General features: G+C 39.3%; 1 protein-coding gene across 7 annotated transcripts in view; it reads left to right on the forward strand.

Annotated features, from left to right (window-relative positions):
• Positions 1–13,973, forward strand: part of DISC1 (DISC1 scaffold protein) — a 164,384-nt gene that overhangs the window by 23,650 nt on the left and 126,761 nt on the right. For all 7 annotated transcript variants that reach the window (XM_080997689.1, XM_080997684.1, XM_080997683.1 and 4 more), the window contains one exon: positions 11,975–12,122. In XM_080997689.1, coding sequence (XP_080853815.1) covers positions 11,975–12,122 — 148 coding nt within the window. The remainder of the gene's footprint in view (positions 1–11,974; positions 12,123–13,973) is intronic.

Raw genomic sequence — 13,973 nt, forward strand, 5'->3', positions numbered from 1 at the left:
CATATGATAAACAGAGTATATTACGGGGAACAGGATGAAATAAATCACCATCATTATGAAACAAGGTGGGGCAGACTACATTAAGAACATCCTATTTGATCCTTAGGGACGCGGGTGGCGCTGTGGGTAAAACCTCACTGCCTAGGGCTTGCCGATCGCATGGTTGGCGGTTCGAATCCCCACAGCGGGGTGAGCTCCCGTCTTTCGGTCCCAGCTCCTGCCCACCTAGCAGTTCGAAAGCACCTCTAAGTGCAAGTAGATAAATAGGTACCGCTTTATAGCGGGAAGGTAAACGGCGTTTCCGTGTGCTGCGCTGGTGCTGGCTCGCCAGAGCAGCTTCGTCACGCTGGCCACGTGACCCGGAAGTGTCTGCGGACAGCGCTGGCTCCCGGCCTCTTAAGTGAGATGAGCGCACAACCCTAGAGTCGGACATGACTGGCCCGTATGGGCAGGGGTACCTTTACCTTTACCTATTTGATCCTTACTAATTATCTTTGCAAAACATCATCTAAGACAGGGGTGGTCAACTCCCAAGAGACTGTGATCTACTTAGAGTTAAAAACTGGCAGTGAAAACTGGCAGAAAAACTACTGGGGGGTTCAGGTCAAAGTTGTTGAGCTTTTTTTGGGGAGGAGGAAGGTCCTATTTTTGGGGGGTGCAGTGCAAAAAAAATCGAGCTTTTTGAGGGCAGCCAAAGTTGTTGAGCTTCTTTGGTGGGGAGCCAGTGATCTGCCAGTGATCTACCACAAATGTCCACTGATCTACCGGTAGATCATGATCTACCTGTTGGACGTGCCTGATCTAAGACATTTTATTGTAGGTCTTCACTGCACATGAAACTGTTTCTCACAATGATCCATTGTGGCCCTGTTGTATAACATCTCCCACCCTATGCTTTCTGGGCAGTCACTGAACTAGACTTGGTCTCTTCAGCCCCCTTTCCCTATATAGCTATGAATGGAATGGTGAATCTGCTGGAGGTCTTTTAAGACTACCATTTTCGGCACAGGACTTCTTCCATACCATGAATTGGTTAGAGAGCATAAGTGGGTGATGAGGAACTGGAAGTATGTAACTTGTTTTATGGAGATGATGTTTCTGTGCTTTTCTCACCTTCTCATGAAAAGCTATTTTATTACTATGTCTGAAATGATTCACAGCTCAGGTTGGCCTAACCTCGTTGTAGCATGATCAGCCATGCCTGATTGAACAAGGTGTAGCTTGGAATGCTGTGGTTGGGTTGACCCTGGGGCTCCAGGAAAACCAGAATTAATTCCATGGAGAGGGCAGAGAAAGGGATGATCTCTCTGCTGGTCCATATGTAGGCTTCCTCCGACTTTGGGGAATAATTTCACCTCTGACCTTCCAAAGGGCACACCTTTCTGAGAGACCTTTCCCTAAACCAGCCTTGCCTGTTGGACTGTAGCCAAAACTAGTGGAGTGAAATATCTCTATCCCAATGTGTTATCTAGGAAAATATAGGTATTCTAGAGAAACCAGCTGCCTGTGATGAGGGGTCCACCAGTATCTGCCTGGTAGACTTGGTTGCCTAGCGACTTCCAAGTCACACCAGGTTTATGCCCTCTGTTGCATTGTGTTAGTGAAATCTTGGAGAATAATTATTGCCTGGAAATAGGTATTTATTCCCTATAATGGATATACATCTGATAATCTCTCTCTGTAATATGTGGGTTGCTTTCATTATCTCCTCTCAATTCCCCAGATAGTCTTTGCAATATTGAATATTGGGCCCTCCTGTAGCTGGATCTCTCTCTAATCCAGATGAACACAAACATTGTTTCCCAAAGGTATCTGGTCATATATCTTAGCATAGTTTTCTTGAGTAATGAAGAGAGATGAATTAAAATTGTTTTCACCTGGCGGACATTGGGGAGAGACCCATTCATTGTTCCCACTTCATTAATAGAATTTACATTTCACAATGAAGGCACCGATTAATCATTAACATTTATTGAAGAGGCTTTCCTGGGATAATACATCTGGGAAGTAGTTAATACCTTTTGCTTAGAGAATCTGTCTCTTAACAACAAAGGAGCAATACATTCTGATGAAATTGTGCTGATATTTCTAATTAGCAGGCAAGAATCTCCTTGGTATTATATGTTTTGACAAGTTTTTCCCTGGGCATTAAAGGTATTGTTTCATTATTGTGGATTTTGGGTGATATTTCCCTCTGCACAAGGTTATATTTATTCTGGGAACCTATGTTATCATACCTAGGGTATTTCTTCTGTAACAGAAAGGCACAAATTTACCTTTATTTTCTTCCTTCTCCTTTCCTTTCTTTAGGTCTCTTGGTGAGTTTTAATTGAGATTTGTGTTCTGGTCAGGAATAACCCATTTGCTATTACTAATGTATTGGTAACAAGATCCTCTGGTAATAAATGATTAATTCATTGCAGCTGATGTAATAGTAGTTCCCCAGGAAATGTACTGGTGGTAACAGCCCCATGCGGCAATTCAGGCCTAATTTGATTTGTTGGCATCTGGGGACTTTTCTCTCTTTAAGGCTCTTAGGTCTATATGTGAGTGTGATCTCCATTCTGATATTGGTGGGAGAGTGGAGATATAAGCCCCCGCCCCACCTTCCCTTCTCAGTAAGAATCAGACATGCCACCCTTGTAGCTAGTTAAGGAAAAACAAGATGTGCAGCCACCTGCTATGTATTTATGCACATTTCTAGTTTGGCCCAGTTGCTTGATCTGTGAAGGGTTAGCTGTGTAGACAGCATTAGATTTTTGTTCCATATTCAGCCCATGAAGGCTTTCCCACCATTCTGTACAACCTGATTCTGCCATATGGTAACTCGCCCTTTGGGTAATGTTGTTTCTGCCCTGTCTAAACTCTGGAGCAGTTCACAGGATCTGGAATGACCTCTGGAAATTCATTTCACAGCCACCTTGCTGCCCCACTTGGGTTTAGCAGAGAAGTGGTGCCCCCTTACCCCAACAAACCCTTTTCTCTTTGGTGTGCAGTTCTGTTCTTAGAGAAACAAGCTCCTTCACTGGGCAGGAAAACTTCCTTTGCCTAGATCTCAGGCTGTTGGGTGTGTGTGTGTGGTCTGGTTTCTAGCACAGCTTTCAAAATGGGCACCAAATTCTAAGAAGGGACGAGCTGCTTTTTTAAAAGTGTGTGTGAACTTACTGAAGAAGTGTGCATGCACATGAAAGCTCATACCAGTAACAAACTTAGTTGGTCTCTAAGGTGCTACTGGAAGGATTTTTTTTATATTGAAGTACACACACAGTACTACTAATTGTATGAAAATGGATGCAAATTCTCCCTTGCTTTGGTAGCTAATTGAGAGAATTCCAGTGAAAGTGTCGTTATCCACTTTTTCCAGATTTCCTCTGCAAATTCTAGTCAATTGCTAGCAGACAAACATATCTGTACCCATCACCCACTCATCAATATCTAACAATGCAAGGTGGTTTGGGTTTTGTTTGTTTTTTGTTTAATCTTTCCTTGGAGCACAAAGCAAAGGAGCATTCCCAGGAGGGAAAGGTAAACAATAATCCTAAACCACTTTCCTAAGCGAATCTGACACTCAGGTGCAGGGTGTGCCTGTCCTCAAGCTCCTCCCTCCCACATCTGTTGTCCTAGACCTGAGTTGCATCCAGGGAGAGGTTTCTCATTATGGGATTGCTTCTCTGTTACTGTGCTCCAGCAAGGGAACAAAGAAGCAAAGCTCCTGCTGCCTGCATCAGACTTTCAGATACTGTATAGGGAAAGGTCAAACTTGGTTCTTGTGTTGTTTACAGTCAAGCAGCATATGCATTTTGTTAAATAAACGAATTCTGAATCTTTTTATTTTCTCTATTTCATCAAATTTATATGGGGCATAAACTGTTTAAAAAACAACCCACAAAGTGGCTTACAAAAAGAAGGAAACAGAGATATCAGTAAAAACAGTTAAAAACAAAAATCCAGAAAAGACTGGTTTTGAGGGTGGGGAAGGTTTAGGAATGAAAGGGAAAGGGCAGGGCAGTGGCTGGGAAGAAAGATATTGTGAGGGATTACCCATCCTAATCATGGAGATATATATATATATATATATATATATCTTTTAAGTGCTTATTTTTCTTTTTCTAGTGCAAGACCTGATCAATGGTTATAGCACTAATTGGGACCCATCGTTGAGTGGGAAGACTAGGTATGGACTGTGTCAGGTCCGTGTGCTGTTTTTGTTGACATATTTAGTGTGAAATTGAGATGGTGAGACCATAGAAAGAAAAACAGTAGCTTAAAGGCAGCCCCCTGGTTTGTTTAAAATAATGAGCTGAACAGCTAATTTAGGATGTAATCCACAGCCTTGCAAGCCTCACTGAAGTGATGGATTGCATCTCTAGTAAACAATCACAAGTTAATTGGATTTTATGGAAAACGTATGTTATCAGGAACTTCAGAAGGGTGAGAATTCCTGCTTCATACTTGCTTCTTTAACCACAATCCTTTCCTAGGACTTTATTAATGTTCGGTACGCTGTGCGCAATATGATTTAAACACCAGTTAAATGGAATGCCTGGTGCTGGTAATATGAATAATGCATTCATTTGGATTTCAGTTATCATGTATCTCGCTCTCCTGCCTACCACTGACCACAGATTACCATACCTGCAATATATTGCCAGTGGTTTTGTGGTGGGAAACTCCTTGCCCTTTACTGACTCAAGGAGATGTTACATTGACATGACCTCAGTGAAATACTGAGTAGGAGGTCTTACATTGCCATCAAAGCTGGATTATTTTGATAGTTGGCTTGGTTGATTAGGAAACAGTAATTCTCTCTCTCTAAAAAAACAACAACAACAACTATATATCAGAGCAGCTGATTAAGGTGGAAAGTGAAACATTTTGCCACATAAATGAAAACTTGATTTTGTTAATCATAGGAACGTATATAATATTGTAGTGATTAACCAACTCCTAAAAGGGATCCAGAGTGTGGTTGTGTGAAAGTGCTGTTTGATGGTTTATTTCTATCTATATTGAATAAACACAGAGCACAGTCACAACTTTCATATTGGAAAGCCTAATTCAATAGGATATTGCACATTATCCTTCTGGATGATGCTAAGAACTCATTATTACTATTATATATCTAGGGAGAGAAGCCTGAAATCTTTTTTTTGCTTATTTTGAGTGTAGATATGCTATCATATGCAGATGCCCTGTTGCGTGACTATTAGGGCAAATGTATTGTTCTGCTCCTTGTTTTAATTTTAAATGTAACATGTTTTTGTTTTACACATTATTTTATTTATTACACAGTTTATTTATTACCCAATTTACAGTCTGTATGATGAAACATAATGAAATGGCTCATTTGTATTTACTTGCAATCTCCTCTTGATGGCCACATTACCATACGTACTCTCACAGGTAGGATGGTAGGGGGAAGTCATTTTGCCTGGCATAGCACAGAGGAGAAATGTTTCTGTTGTCCAAGGATGTTGGAATGTTGTTACGGCTCATTATTCATGACAGAACTTGACAGCTCCAAGGTTAAACTTGCTGCCAAGATTTTATTTTATTTTTTAAGTAAAATATCTGTGGGAGGTAGATGGAATGGGTAGCTTGCTTTTTTTTTGTACCAATTTGAATGTTTGTATAGGATTTTTGGAGGGCATAAATGTTTTCAGATTATTTTCTTTTCAGTGTGGGCCCTGGCAATATGCACATGTGAAAGGGGTTTAGTTTAGGCTCTGCACACTGGTTGTATGTTATACTGTTGTACGTTCAAGTCCCACCACATTAATTGAATGCAGTTCAGAAAATCAAAGAGTTCACATACACATACCTTCATTGAATACTCCCAAAGAATATCTTTGTATCAGAGGAATGCTATTTCTTGTCAAGTGATATGGACAATCAGTTTTTAATTTATAAATAATGGGATTCAATGTTGCCTCTCCAGCTCTAAAGGCTCCTTTGTTCTTGATCTATCTTCCATGGTTGGACATGATTGGACACCACCCTCTGATTCCCTTCAGATACTTTTTCCTTTGGACTCCAGTGATGCTGCTTGGGCTGCATAAACTAGTATGTGCTGCCAAAATTTCCCACTTTAGTATTTGAGTGGGACCAGTGATTTGTTAGCCACAATCTGCTTGGTATAGTGCTTCCTGGCTGAGTCTTTCACCAAACTGTGTGTGTACATAGCATATTTTTCCTACCTACCTACCCACCTACAAAACAATTCCCTTGCATCAAATAAAAAAGATGAGTATAAACATAACAAATTGCTTGGGTTCTTCAAATAAGGCATAAATTATTGCTCAATACATGATAGCTGTTTAGTAGGGATAACCTGAAAAATGAGCACCATTGTAGACAAAGACCCAGGGATAAGGAACTTCAGGCGGGATGGCCCTTTTAATTGGAGCTGGAGTTCAACAATATCTGGAGGACCACAGGCGTCCCATCACTGCTGTACACTCTTGTTGTATATTAGTTATACTTCTGTGGTGAAGTTCTGTTCCACAGATTACATATGAGAGATATATGAGTTTGCTAAGTATTTTGGGGAAATGTGCTTATTTAAATCAGTGTTTGCTAGCATGCACTTTAATCAACCCGGCAACGTTTCAAAAAACCACTGTTGAAGGAATATACAAAACGAAAACCATATTTTGCTATGATGGGATCTTTAACTTAGTGTTTAGGACTAGTTGTGATGGTAATATTTAACAATTTAGACCATACACATGAAAAATGTTTGATCTGAATGGGTTATCCATATAACTTTCTAATGGATGATCCTATCTGCTAATGTTGTATTCCTGACAAAATATTACACATCTTTGCTTTCTTAGGTAAACATTTACAGGATTATGCTGTTAGGCAAACATCAAATTTACCTTCGTAACTGAATGCAGACAGCAAGCAAGTTTTCAAGAGTCAAGTTTAAGAAAAAGAATCTACTGGCTTTTGAGGAAAAGACTCTTTTGGCTATAATGCTTTACCCTTGAGAATGGTACCAGGCAACAGCAGTATCTGAAAATGATTTATTATCTTAGTTATGCTTTGGACCACATTGCTTTAGAAAGTTAATTGTTTTGGCTTGCATATGTTATTAACTCTCTTGCAGATTGCTTGAATTCTTAAGTCAGTTTTATGACTTTTGATATTTATAACACATAGGTTAGGTAAGTGCCTCAGATAGTTTAGAATGGAATTTTTACCACTTGTGCCATTGAAAATACCACACAAACAGCTTAGTTTAAGAGTTGATGTTGTTTGCTATGCTTTGATTTGGAAATGGTGGGCGTTTCATCCTTACCACTTGTTTAGGCAGGTTATTGACGTAGAGTAACTTATAATTTGATTTGGAATGGAATGGCACCTCCTCTCATTTTAAAAGTAGGACAAATTGATTCTGTCTTTGTGTAATTTCTTATATACATCCTAATGTAGAGGTCAACAATTTGTGACTCTGAATATATTTTTGGATTACAATTCCCATCAGCCCCAGCCAGCATGACCACGAGTTCCCCACTCCTTCTCATAAAATGGAACTGTGCTTACAGATGGAAAAGGTTGTGGCTCTTGAATTAATCTTGCTCTGTTTTATAGAAACACAGCATTTTGACTTAAATGGCACAAATGAAATACCGTGAACATTGATTGCTTAAACCCCACTGAAGTGATTGTGATGCACATAACTGTGCTCTTATACAAAACCACCATTCATTTTTCTATCAGCAAAGTTCTTATTGTGTTCCTTTAAAAATAGTGTGAACAATTGCCTATATCGATGTTCAAGTTTCTGAATGTCAATAGGTGCTGAGAACATGAACTGCCTTTGAATTCACTGGAAATCTTGTATGTGCTTACCAAGTATTAGATGTTAAAGTGAAATGTATAATTAGGTATGATAGCGGCTGCCTTGGAGTACGTATCTAAATTTGAAAATGTTGCCCCATGGGAAATTTTCTTTATTTGAAAAGGTATTTTCTTTAATTATGTTCTCAAGTAAATTTTGATTATGTAGCCAGAATAAGGAATAATGGCTTTCTTTAGAGGCAATACTGCTGTTTATAACGGCTCCTCTCCTACTACTAAACCTCTAGGGAAATTTTGCAAATACAATTATATGAGATCCTAAAAATCTGAGAGTTTCTCATGAAAATTCCATTTGCTGTCCTGCCTTGCTAAATTGGAGGAAGGAAGAAAAAGAGGTTTAATCTTGCAGATGCTGGACCTGCATGCATGCTATTCTGCTGCCTAATCAAGCGAACCACTCCACAAGACTGTCAGTGAGAATAGAAAATGGCAGCTTCTAGTTTGACAGCACATTGGTGTTGTCATGAATGAGAATCTCTGAACACTTAATTAACTGGCCATAATGATAAACAGATGTCAGAGGAGCAAACCTCCTGCAATAATAATTGTCTAATCGCAGCAGAGTTTGACTGATCGGAAAATTCTATACTTGTCTCCTAGCATTTGTTTTTAGATAAAGGGTTCGTGCTTTTCTGGTATAAGCCTATGTAAAAAGGTATGAGGTTTGGAGTAGTTCTGTAATTTCATCAAGCACTCTTGAGAGATCTGGAAATATGAACAGGATGCCAACCCCTGTACTTCATGTATTGATTGCACTGCTGTTCATTTTCTGCCCAATATGACTATATTTGTCTCGCTGTCCGCTGTAGTGAAATTACATATTTTACGTAATTAATTATGTAAATTGTGTAATTACATTGTCATTATGCTATTCTACCCCATTCATCTCAGTGCAAAGGAAACACAACGCAAATGGGAATCAACATAATCAATTATGTAACATTTGCAGATTGAAAGGAACAACAGTTGATTGCTTTCATTCTGGACATGGGATGAACAAATGAACATTGGTAATTTCCACTCTGTTTCAGTTTTTGTTGGAATTCTCTGACATCCTTATTGCAAAGTAAGTCCTCTTGAGTTCAATGGGGTTTGCTGGCAGTTAAGTGAGTACACTGTACAGATAATTGCAGCTTTAATAACCAAAAGATGACTCCTACTAAAACTTTATAGTTTCAGGAATGTTTTGTGAATCTTTTTGTGTTGGCAACCATGCAGCATACTTATAGGCAATTTAAGTATAAGTTTCTCTAGACTTTTACCACTTCTTTATGTTGAAATCAACAGTGGCACATGCTATGGATTTTGACCATGGCCAGTTCTTACTACTTTATTTGAGTGTCTACATGTAGAAATCAAACAACAGGCTTTCAGACAAAACAGACTTGGATCCATTTAATTTGGTATTGTTTATAGAAGAAAATACATCTCATACTTGGAATTTTATTGAGTTCAGTACATTAGTTAAAGTAACTGGAACTTAGAGTTTATAGTGGGATTGTCATAAGAGTGCATGCAACCCAAACAGCTCTTTTTCTAAGTACTGAAAGCGCTTCACATTTATTGGCTCTAATGGCAAATCATATATGAGATAATGGGAAACCTTTGACATCTTATAAAATGTGCTTGTTGAAATTTATGTCCAGCCTATATGCAATCCATTCTGTGCAGCCTAGATTTCTGTAATTAACCCTGTGAAAAAGAAATAGGCAAGTTGACTTGGTTCTGAAGAAGAAGAAGAAGAAGAAGAAGAGTTTGGATTTGATATCCCGCCTTTCACTCCCCTTCAGGAGTCTCAAAGCGGCTAACATTCTCCTTTCCCTTCCTCCCCCACAACAAACACTCTGTGAGGTGAGTGGGGCTGAGAGACTTCAAAGAAGTGTGACTGGCCCAAGGTCACCCAGCAGCTGCATGTGGAGGAGCGGAGACGCGAACCCAGTTCCCCAGATTAGGAGACTACCGCTCTTAACCACTACACCACACTGGCTCTCATTTGGATGAGACAAAAGGTATTGGATCACTTCTTCCTCAGGTATTGGATCATTTCCTCATGTAGATTTGTTTTCTGTAGGAGCAACTATTGGGCGGAATGACCTTTACCAGCTGAAGTTGATGATGTAGTGGAAGGGACATTTTTCCACTTGACCTTTACACAATGTGTCATCTTGTCCTGTAGCACAAAAACATGATGCAATTGACAGATTTGATGGAATGCTAACCTGACAGAAGCGTATTGTTTGGAAGGATATGTGTGTTGAAATGTGAACCCTGTAGCTATAGCATGGCAAGCTTTCCATGTACCAGTCATTCCTAGGGGACTGATGGCACAGAAATGCCTGCTAGATGTTATCACTGTTGGACATCTTATTCCATTTAGTAAGTTATCACTGCCTCTGTCTGTGTGTGTCTTTCTTTTTTTAAATTGGACCTCAGTAATTGTTTCCCAGAATATGTTTGACAGTGTCTTATTCTATTCAGAGTATTAATGGGGAGAAGGGGGTGCTGCTTGGAGCAAATTACTTTGATTTTGTGGCAAATTCACAGACTCCCAGTAGGTTTCTAGGTTCAGTTCAAAATGCTAAATGGTCTAGACTGGAATGGACCAGAGAGGGGGGAAGGGGAGTCATGCTGCAGAGAAGCAGCTTCCACGCCACTTCTCTGGACTAAGCTGAAATACAGGAGATAGGTGAACTTTAAAATCAACAAAAAATAAAGTATAGCTGCTATGGCAGTGGGTGGGAAAGGTACCCATAACCCTGTCTGTGGACTGTTTTTCTATTTATTGACAAAAGATACTGGACAAAGGGTAGGGATGGGGCATTGATTGGGGAAATGACCTTTGGGCAAAGGGTTATTGATACCTTTCCCCACCATTGATGCAGTCATTTGCAGGTGCTGAAAGCTGCATTGTAGTTTATAACCAAACTTAGAATCAGAGAATCCATGACAGATCCAACTTCGGCTTAAAAATCCCCAAGGAGGGATAGTCCCAAGGAGTCTGTTCCACAGTTGAACAGCTCCTACTGTCAGAAAGTTCTTCCTGATGTATTCCAGGGAGAATGCTTGGGAGAATGCTCACGCTTCTCTCACATCTAATTAGGTGGTCACTTCTGTGATGGCCTTCTCAAAATTGGGGACCCCTCCAGTTTTTGAAAATCTTCACAAAACCTGCCCCCATTTGCTTCAGTTTAGCCCTCATTTAGATGTATTTTCGTTTCCCTCAAAGCACCTAGCTGAATTTTCTACTTAAGAGTGAAATAATAGTTCTGATAATGAAAACTGAGTGATGGTGGTTGGAAATGGTGGAAGTATTGGAGGATCTTTTGTTTCTCAAAGAATAAAAAAAATTGTTTTACGTTTGTTTGAAATGAGTATATTTAAATAGACTCTGAGGAATTTAAAAGCCTCTATAAAGAAACAAAAGGATGCTAACTTTTTAAAGTGTCAATTACTAACAGAAGATAGGCAGCTTCTTTATAAAATAAGATGTTAATATTGTTTTCAAGTATGCCTTTTATCCAAGTTCTCAAAGTTTCATCAATGTTATTTCAACCCAAGACATAAGTTCTTAAGAAAAAAGTTTTCGAATAGGGAATATAGAGTTGACTTACCCAAAATGAGATGGCACATAAAGATGGGGTCAAATAGTAGTTGTGTGGGCCCTGATCCATTTTGGGACACTAACAGAGGCAAAGGGTTAAATCCCCACAGTCTTTTTGCTTTAGTCCTGATTCAAATTGCCTCCCCCTCCACCTGCTTTTTGGTGGAGGAAAAAAACAAGCGTTTGATTAATGTCACGTCTAATTTTGCTGTAAGCATTTGATGTCAGTACTGCAAGTTTCATAATGTGTGTTACCATTTTCAACAGTGTATGCAATAATGTCAAGGGTTGGTTCTTTACATATATATAGGTTAAGTAGCTTGGCAACCAGTGTGACTCTTTGGCTGCATTTTTAATAATGTCGCTATCATTTAAAATATTTCACATAACCAAAGCTTTCTGTCTATGATATGTCCCTTTTGTTTATCACTATACCAGACTTTCTTTCGAACAAAATATAGCCTGGAATCATTTAATTATAATGTGTTTTCCTCCTTGTTTTCCCAGCTGATAAATGTAGAAGAAAACTTGAAGAGCTGGAGAAAGAGAAAAGTGCACTAAAATTTCAGCTTCCTTCACAACATCCTTCAATTAGCAGCTTTTTGGAGAGATTTAAAGCACAGGTTCAAGTGGCATTGTATGGGGAAGTTCCTAGGTAAGTTTGCTGGCCCGAGTGGTATAGGATAATGTTTTAAGCTTCCTTAAAAACTGTGCTGAAATTTGTGAACATAGGGTGAAACCCAGCACTCAATTGAAATCAATGGACCTTTGTTATTTATTTATTTATTAAGTGAGTGAGTGAGTGCATTTATATACCTCCCTTTCTGCCAAGGCACCCATGGCCGACTTAAAAGCACATGCCACTATTTGCTGACTTGCACACTTCTTACCAAAAGAAGTCCAGAGAGCTCATGCAGTGTTAGGATGCTGAGCTGTGAACCAGGAAGCCCTTCATTTGAATCTTGTCTCTGCCATGAACTAACTGGGTGGCCTTAAGATAACAAACTCTCAGACTTGGCTCCTCCATCTGCACATTTTGGGATAGTGATACTGCACTATTGTTGGTTGATAATATATGTATCTAATGATGATGACTGTTTGGGGGCACAGTCTAACAAGAAGTATTTCTCTGCAAGCCTCACTAAGGGCCATGTACAGGTCTGATATATTTAAGAGTGACTTGCACAGGAGAACATCTCAATGGATTGTAGATCAGCCTTCCCCAAACTCCTGCCCTTCAGATGCTGGCTGGGGCAGACAGGAAGTGTAGCCCAAAACATCTGGAGGGTACCAGATTGGGGAAGGGTGTTGCAGATTATTACTCACCATAGCAGAGGTCCTGACATTTTCTTTTTTTTGCTGAGCCTCTCCCTCAATCTCCCACTTCATGGAAAGAAAACCTCAGACTTGTCTAGATTATTCTTTCCTTGTTCAAGTCTCTTATAATCAGTTCTTTATGACTGTTACTGTCTTTCCACAAGCATTTGTCAAGGTTCATATTTTCAGTGGGAAAGGCGAGTGGTATTGTCCACACCCTTAATTGATTTCCCATGTTGTTCTTTCATGCCCTCTTAGCAGGTCAGGTGTTTCCGAACTAATCAAATCCCATGTGACTTTCATAAGTGACTTCAGAAGGCATTTGACTGAACTTTGAAACTGCAACTGGGGAATGAATGATTGTTGTGTTATAGGAGAAATTAAAGAACACATAGTTGCAAAGGATATATCACATGAATTAAAGAATTTATGTGTTCAGCCTTGCACAGGCCAACAGAATCTTCTATTTTTATACGCTAATAAGGGAAAAGAAGCCCCTCCACCAATAAAAATCCTGCTTCCAAGCCGACCCAAGGGAATGTGCAGTTAAACTGGGAACTGTGCAGCATAGTTTCTGTAAGGTAGAATCCAGCAACATGCTCACCTTAAATATCTAATTTCCTATTGGATGATTTTCCTAACAAGAGTAGGAAAATGTTATTTTGAGGTGTGCTATCTTCAAGTAGGACCAGTCATCTAAAAGTGCGATCCTATGCATATCTGCTTGGAAGTCAATCTTTGGTAAATGTACCCAAGATTGCAGCCTAATTTATCATTTCAGAAGGTGTATTTATTTTACTTTCTAAAATTCAAAGCAAATGAGAGCTTTGGGAAAATCTGGGCACTTCTTGGATGTTAGTGAAAGAATGATTCATGATTGTTTTACATTAATCACACACATATTAAAAGGCTTGGCACTATTTTTAAAAAGCTGCATACCAGTGATTGTGGGACTTTCCATATATACACCACCTGCTGGTGAGGAAAGTGTTTTTACTCCCTTACAGTAGTATTGGAAACGAGATGGAGTTTTAAATAAAATTATGACAGTAATATTTGATAGCAGTTTACTGAATTCTGGAAAGGTGCGATTCAGCACAAAAAGGGATGTGATCCATCTATGCACTTTCCTTGGATTTGCATGTCTCATCCTGGCCACTAAATGCTCAATTTAACAAATTATATAGAG

This window comes from Podarcis pityusensis (genome assembly GCF_964106645.2).
Source record: "Podarcis pityusensis genome assembly, chromosome: 3".
Taxonomy (NCBI): domain Eukaryota; kingdom Metazoa; phylum Chordata; class Lepidosauria; order Squamata; family Lacertidae; genus Podarcis; species Podarcis pityusensis.